The sequence below is a fragment of the Conger conger genome, chromosome 17 (genome assembly GCF_963514075.1).
Source record: "Conger conger chromosome 17, fConCon1.1, whole genome shotgun sequence".
In the NCBI taxonomy this organism is placed as follows: Eukaryota; Metazoa; Chordata; class Actinopteri; order Anguilliformes; family Congridae; genus Conger; species Conger conger.
The window spans coordinates 21,295,468-21,302,921 of NC_083776.1; the positions used below are offsets into that span (position 1 = coordinate 21,295,468).

General features: G+C 39.1%; 1 protein-coding gene across 2 annotated transcripts; it reads right to left on the minus strand.

Moving 5' to 3' along the window:
- Nucleotides 1-677: 677 nt before the first annotated feature.
- Nucleotides 678-6,868, minus strand: LOC133116600 (nuclear receptor subfamily 4 group A member 2). 2 transcript variants are annotated; one of them, XM_061226335.1, is made up of 8 exons: nucleotides 6,714-6,868; nucleotides 5,766-5,872; nucleotides 4,541-5,228; nucleotides 3,756-3,885; nucleotides 3,339-3,502; nucleotides 2,554-2,756; nucleotides 2,220-2,398; nucleotides 678-2,092 (listed from the first exon to the last, which is right to left on the minus strand). In XM_061226335.1, the coding sequence occupies exons 3-8, from the start codon at nucleotides 5,213-5,215 to the stop codon at nucleotides 1,836-1,838; spliced, it is 1,608 nt and encodes a 535-aa protein (XP_061082319.1). In that variant the 5' UTR covers nucleotides 5,216-5,228; nucleotides 5,766-5,872; nucleotides 6,714-6,868; the 3' UTR covers nucleotides 678-1,835. The 2 variants fall into 2 exon arrangements, with proteins under 2 accessions (XP_061082319.1, XP_061082318.1); XM_061226334.1 differs by having other exon boundaries at nucleotides 4,541-5,406.
- Nucleotides 6,869-7,454: the final 586 nt, after the last annotated feature.

Below are 7,454 nucleotides of genomic sequence, written 5' to 3' on the forward strand. Positions count from 1 at the left end.
CCTTGGCACAAAATAGCCTACCGTGCTCTGCTTAAATGTTGTTCTGGTCTTGTTCATTAAAACAGAATGATGACGTGAGCCATTATCAAAAGGGCCTTTATTTGTGTAAGTTTACAATTAGTTGTTTTGAATATGTAATAGTACAAAGTAAAACGAATGCTATATATGTTTTTGTTTTGCAACAGAAAGGCATGTTTACGTAAAAAATTATAAAAACATATGTTAAATATTTAAAACGATTAAAAACGCGAGTAATTTGTAAAACCATTTCTACTTAAACTCCATGTATATGCAACATCAAATCCTATTTCGATCCGCTGGGTGAGCTGTTGCATTTGCGATTACACCTTTGCTATTATATTTAGGCCTACTTTTCTCAAAACCTCTATAATAGAACCTCAAAGCGGAATGAGGTGCTGAACCGGAAATTGCGCTGTGTATTAGGATATTAACGATAATATGAACAGCGCACTGCTTCAATTGTACATCGCTATATTTGCAACACATGCACGTATACGGTTTCTAAAACTGGATATGTAATAGAAAAGTCATAAAAATAATTACATAACGTGTTTATTAACTTGGGAGAAGCGTGTCGTTTTATCTGGCTTTCGCCCAAAGTAATTCTGCAATCAGAAATGATAAAACAAGCAAAATAATTTAACAGTTTTATTTGTAAACATTAAATATTTCTTTCTCAAAGAGAGATTTTTTTCTGTATCGGCACGGAATGCATTGCAATACTCAGTTACATCATATAAAAGGCAGTGGGAGGCGTTATGTACCGCAAACATCTATCAGAAATATACACTTAGGACGTATTTGTAATTTGAAGAAAAAAAACACTCAGAAATGAAATGATAATATTATCGATGCCCAGTCCTTTTTAAGACATGAAATAAAGTCATAGTGCTAGAACGTTTTCCATGAATAATGATGCTCTGGAAATTATTAAAACTGTAGCATGCAAATGTAGCAACAAAAATATACTTTATATTCAACAGCAACAATACCTACAGCACATACAAACAAGGAATGTATGACAGTTTTACAAACACTATGGGTCCCTTTTTACCTATACAGATGAGATATTTTGTTGTCCACATGTGCCTTAATTAAAAGTTATTCCAATACTACGAATTCTTCTTCTTAAAAAAATCTATCAGACTACATAGTGTCCGGAATATAATGTATAATATAGACATCACCTCGACAGCAATTGCCTATAGATAGCCTACAACATGCGTTTTTGAAATAACCCCATCCTTCTGTAATCTTGACAGAAACAGTTAAGCACATAATATAAAAGCAAAACGGAACTTTGCCATTCACGAGCTTTATACACACTCTTATGAACTGGCGCATCGGACGCATCACATAAATGTATTATATACGCATATATATGTATGTATATAAATCGAGTATATTACATTATAGGATGTTTTCCATACAGCAGATAACTTAGTTGACAGTAATTGGTGCAATTGCGTTTTCTTTCTTTTTACTTTTTCCAAGAACAGTCCCACCAAAAAGTTAAGTAAAGCATTGGCGAAGAGTTTCTTCCTCGAAAAGAGGTCGTTAATTTTTTTCAAAATATTTCAATAAACAATTAAAAAAACATAAATAACATATAGTGTTTCCTTATTTGTTCTCTCTCTCCCTTTCTTCTTTTAATGTGGCGTATCCTTGACCAGAATCTAAAGGACAATTAGAAAGACAGCGCTTGAAATGTTTCATGAGCAGAACTGCGCTGACCCAAAAGAGTCCCATCCCCGGTGGATGCAGGCAGAGTCAGAAGTTCTTTGAGGTCGCACGGAAAGGTTTCTGTCAACTTTTTAAAAAGGTAGTGTGTCGAGGAAAAGTTTGTCGATTATTGCTGGTGGAGGTACCAAGTCTTCGAGTTTTAAGTAGAATATACGCTGCAGACCTTGTGTACACAGGGTGCGAAGTTCGGGGAGCTTTCCCAAAAGTTTTGATAAGTAGTTTGGACGATTCAAGCCACCACCATTAAACGTCACTTGATCTTTCAGACAATTTACAATCTTGTTTTGAAGTTCTTCTACCCTCTTAGGTTCCTTTAGTCCGTGTCTCTCTGTAATGAGAACATTGATAAGACTATTGTTAGCAACACGTTGTTTAAATTCAACCGAATGACAGGCAAATCGGTTACAAGAAGGAAAAAGGGAAAATTAAATAAAAGGTTAATACATTTGTCGCACCTGTTACCATGGCAAGGGCAGCTATGCACGAGAACGCTGATATGTCTATATTCATGCTCTGAAGGTTGGAAGAAAATTCCGCTATTGAGTCGATCCATTCCCCGAACCCGCGGACGCACTGGAGCCTGTGCAAGACCACCCCATTGCAAAAAATGAGTTTGCCTTCCACTGGGTTGGACCTGCAATTAATAACAAAGTGCCATTAATTACCATGAGAGTAATAAATGGGGGTTTAAGAGGCGCCTAATTATTGGAGAGCTAATAAAACCTAGAGCAGTGGAGCTTGAAGGGGGTTGATCTTTATTGTACTCGACGTAATTTGATAATTGCGTACCTGTACGCCAAGCGCAGAACAAAAAGTTCCAAGAAAGCCGACTCAAAGAGGAGATCTTGATCCTGTTTGGGAAGATCAGCAAAGCCTGGGATCTTCTCTGCCCAGCCTCTGATGATCTCCATGGAGCCCGTCAGAAGATCGTAGAATTGCTGGATGTGATGAGTGTCGTCTCCAGTCATTTGGTAGTCAGGGTTAGCCTGAAACTGGAATTTAATTTAAAAAGTGCTTAATGGGGTCCTCTAAAATATATAACCCGTGAAATTGCGAAGACCGTTTCTAGCAGGGGAGTCAGGTTTTTACAACAATTAAACCCCTCTCTAGCCATTATTGGGTTGTGTTTCAAAGCAATTTATTCAAGTAAGATGTTCGATTAAACACGCCAAATGCCTACTGCAGAACAAAGTCGAGTCAAATGTAAAAACCCGGCCTAATGTCCATCACCAGTTGGAAGGGAATTCTGAGTTAACACAATCTGACTAATGACAGATACACTTTGCAGAGTCATTTTAAATTATCATATGCTATGTTTTATGTATACAATGAATTACTGTTGTATACATCTCGCCTGTTGGTTTATAAAATAAGACATAGGGAATAAATGTTGTATCGCTATTATTGGAACAAGAACACAATGTGTATCTTTATTCAGTACTTCCACCACTTATCTGGAAAACAACGAAATACTACTACGACTACTACTACTACTACTACTACTAATCATAATAATAATAATAATAATAATAATAATAATAATAATAATACAAGTGTAACGTTAATAGACTTACTCTGGCGTAGTCCAGGCCAGACATGGAAGGGTTTGAGTCCACATGGGCCCTCACCAGAGCGCTTATGAGACTGACGGGTGGCGAAGGTGGCGGGGGTTCTTGAGGGCTCTTCGGTTTGGAGGGCAAGCGGCCTCTTCTCCCTTTTAGACTGGCGGTGCGAACCACTGAAACACACGTCGGGAAAGGACAGTATTAAATTAGCTTTCTGAATTAGCGACAAGTTTCTGAAATATTAGTTCACAACAGCAAAACGATACGACTATTGTCACGGAGTGTGCCACATTAGAGTGATTAGCCCTATACCAGGAACAATAACCCATAACCACAATTTTAACACTTCCGCAGTGATATGTCCTTGTAAACGAAACCAAAATAAATATACCAATTGCATAACCAATAGAAAAAAATGCATCTTACCTTCTTTTACCATCCCGACAACAAGGCACTTTTGGAAACGGCAGTACTGGCATCGATTTCTGCGGCGTTTATCAACAGGACAGTTTTTGTTTGCTAAACACACGTATTTAGCATTTTTCTGAACAGTGCGCTGTAAACGACACAAAATGGAATACTTACAAAATATAACACATGACATAAAACTAGCATTGCACTATATCAAAATTCTGCGATCAGATAGTGATCACACACAGTAGCGGCTTTGCAGGACATTAATAGAAGAAGATTGATAGTGTTAACACGACAGCCACTCCTCGAGTTTATAGCTCCGTTTATATGCAAGGAGCAGGAGGAGTAGACGTTCAGTAAACAGAAATCCGTGTGCATTCATATTTTTATGTCCCTCTGAGACCCTCTCAATTCAATGTGATACGATTATTCAATCAAGATGATAAAATAAAGAACCCATTTAATTTTTCCGCTGGGAATTCTGACCCACTTTGAGAGCCTAGACACGGTTCTCCTTCCAAACCGATTAAATTTTGTGGAAAAGGGCTGTGTTTAAATGCACACACGTGCTCACACATCCTCAAGGTGTAATTGAGGCACTCTCTAAGCGGAAACAGTTCCGGCAAAATGTACTTAAAGTTAGGCAGAATTTAAAGAGGTTTCGTTTAGCCGTACACCATCCCATTACTTTCTGCCTAAATTGTTTCATTTTTACATTTTCCAAACATGTTCTTTTCAAATCATTACAATCAATCGTATTTGCTTAGCCATATAGGATATTACAACCAGGATCCTACCTTGAAAAATCCCTTGCAGCCTTCACAAGTGCGCACTCCATAATGCTGGCAAGCAGCGTTGTCCCCACAAACGGCGCACAGACCCTCGCTGGACGGAGATCCTCTTGACGGAGGCGATGAAACCTGGCTGTCCATCAACTGATGACCATGGCTGAGCTGAAGGGAATGGGGGAAGCCTATGCCTGCCTGTTTCCTGATTGCACTGGGCATGGCAAAGCTTTGACTCTCCAAAGAGCGGTGAGATCCTGGGGTGTCAGGGTTCATGGATACGTGAAGTGGACCGTCAAACCTCATCTGACAGCTGGAGACAGGCGTACCAGGAGGTGACTGCTTGAAGGAGAACAGTGAAAGCCTGGACACGGGATTCTTGCGCTGGTCAATCATATGAGTGGTCGCCACATAGTTCTGATGGAAACTGTGAAGGGAACCAGGATCGTCCCACATGTGATTAGGCTGAACCTGGAAGTTTGGTGTTGTCGGAGTGTGTGGCGAGGAGGGCTTGTAGTACATTGAACCGGAGTGGGATAACATCTCTTCAGACTGATGCTGCAGATGCTGCTGGTGGTAGCTGTGCATCTGGATGTCCTCTACCTTGATGGAGGACTGCTCTCCAGAATGGGGCATTTGGTATAGACAGGGAGGCTTAACGTCGTAACTGGTGTTGTAGTTGTCCATGAACGTGCTGAAACTGGGGAGAGAAGTCGTGGCTGTGATCTCAGTGTTGGTCAGGTCCATACTAAACTTAACAAACTCTGGCGTTAGGAAGTCACAGCTATACTCTCCGGCGGTGTGGTAGCTGTAGCTCTGAGAAGCAGGGCTGGCTCCTTGAGGTGATGACCCATACTGAGCCTGAACGCAGGGCATGGCTGAAAACGAAAGTGGCACAATTCTCACATGTATAAAATGTATAACGTCATCCTCCTGCAAGTCAAGCGCACATGCCATCTAATAGAACTGCAACTTGGGACACTTTACGATTTGTTAAGATTGTCGAATACAGTTCCCAGAAATAATTGTGCGAACTGACATTTAAAATGTACAATGAACAAAAGTAGCCTATGCCGTAATGAAACTACTGTAATACAGACACATACAGGGGGAAATGTTGCTTTTGTGAATTTCGCATTCTTTCACACGGCTCGTCTTCAGAACAATGGTATTTCATGTGAGGATAAGTTTGGTTGAACTCATTTGTTCGCACAAAATAAAAATGTCATTTTCATACCTTCAGTAGAGTGGCGGTGTTTCTCGCTGACACTTGAAATTGACAATGTTTCGGGTGTTGTTAGAAGATCTTACTATACGATAACAGCTTTCTTCTGGAATCTCCCTCTAGAAAATGCATAAGAACAAATATTATTAGTATTTATTTTTTTGGTTTTTTTTTGTTGTTGCGAGAATAGCCTATGAATTTATATTTTCCATTGTATTGAACAAAGTGTAAAGACGTTGGCTATTGTGAAACAAAATTGTATTCTTCCGTGATGAAAATTAAAAGTGTTGAAAAAAATTTTATTGAAATATTTGCTGGCTGACAAATATGGATATTTCATAATGACTACTCGCCGTTATATGACTTATATTAATTCATATAATTATGAATGAATACAATTATTAATAAAGTAAAAAAATATATATATAACTCGCGTTTACAATGTCATAAATAAAACAATGACAAAAATCAATACAGAATAATACAAAATGAAATTAATCTAAATTCGGAATTATATACTATTTGGACTATTCCCTAAAGTTCTCAAAAAGAGAAATGTAAACTGTCTGACGCAGCACTGATGGTCAGCACGTTAACGGTCATGTCGTTGAAAACGATCAGCTTACCTTGACATTTTTCAATGGCAATACTTTCAATTAGCACAGCAGTATTCTCGATTCTCTTGAACAACGTTACCGTGCATAACCTTATAACATTATATGTAAATCATAGGCTATATGACCCTGCACAAACATACAGGCAACCAATACGATTGTACCATCTTCCAACACGAGTCATGCGATTCAATGTGTGGTTCTCCACCAAAAAATAAAATAACTGGAAATAACGCATAACATATGCAGATTATCATACTCAACCCCGGGCGGAATTCTGAATAGCCTGCATACAGAATCAAACCAATATCGCAGCGTAAAAAATAATACCAATACCAATGCCTACCTTATATTGTCACCGGTTATGCCGTTGTCTATCCATACAGAGGAGATGTACGTTGTATTACTTTGTTTAAGTCAAGAAAATGTCCGAGACCATAAGCCACAGTTCAATAGTTGAGAACAGAGAAAGAGCGGCTTCCGTACAGCACTGTACGCTGTGAGAGCGCCGACTGGCCTTTGCTTCCAATGTGCCTTTGTTTATGTGAGCTCAGAATACCACAGCCCACGTGTCTGAAATTTTAACGTCATCTGCATCGTCAATGACAAACACCAATCCCTTTCACCGGGGGACCGAGCTTCACTGCATCGCTGGTCAAGTCCAGCTGCGAAGCATTTTAATATTGGAGCACACTTCACCTCTCCCAGATCAAAATTGTAGTGTAAATAGGTCGATGACATAATATAAAAGTGCATGTAAGTTTCGGTACATTGTGCCTTAAATACCAAAACTAAACCTTATTTCTTATTTAGTGAACTTGCATGTGTATAATGCCACGACGTCTGTTGGAGACGCATGGACGAAACGAACACTTGAGGTAACTCAAGATTGCATATTCTGTGACGATTTATGGCCTCTCCTTTTAAACTAACCATTACTTACTTTCATATCAACTTCTGTCTTATGTCAAGTTACATATGGTGAACAGTATCTCTCTCTCTCTCTCTCTCTCTCTCTCTCTCTCTCTCTCTCTCTCTCTCTCTCTCTCTCTGTATGTGACACACATTATACAAATATGCAACGGCT

Excerpts from the sequence above, each read along its gene's own strand:
- LOC133116600 (XM_061226334.1), bottom strand. The coding sequence starts at position 5,404 with ATGCCCTGCGTTCAGGCTCAGTATGGGTCATCACCTCAAGGAGCCAGC. Across the intron at positions 2,757-3,338 it reads CTGGCCTGGACTACGCCAGA|TTTCAGGCTAACCCTGACTA; the intron begins GTAAGTCTATTA and ends ATTAAATTCCAG. Across the intron at positions 2,093-2,219 it reads TGCCCTTGCCATGGTAACAG|AGAGACACGGACTAAAGGAA; the intron begins GTGCGACAAATG and ends TTCTCATTACAG.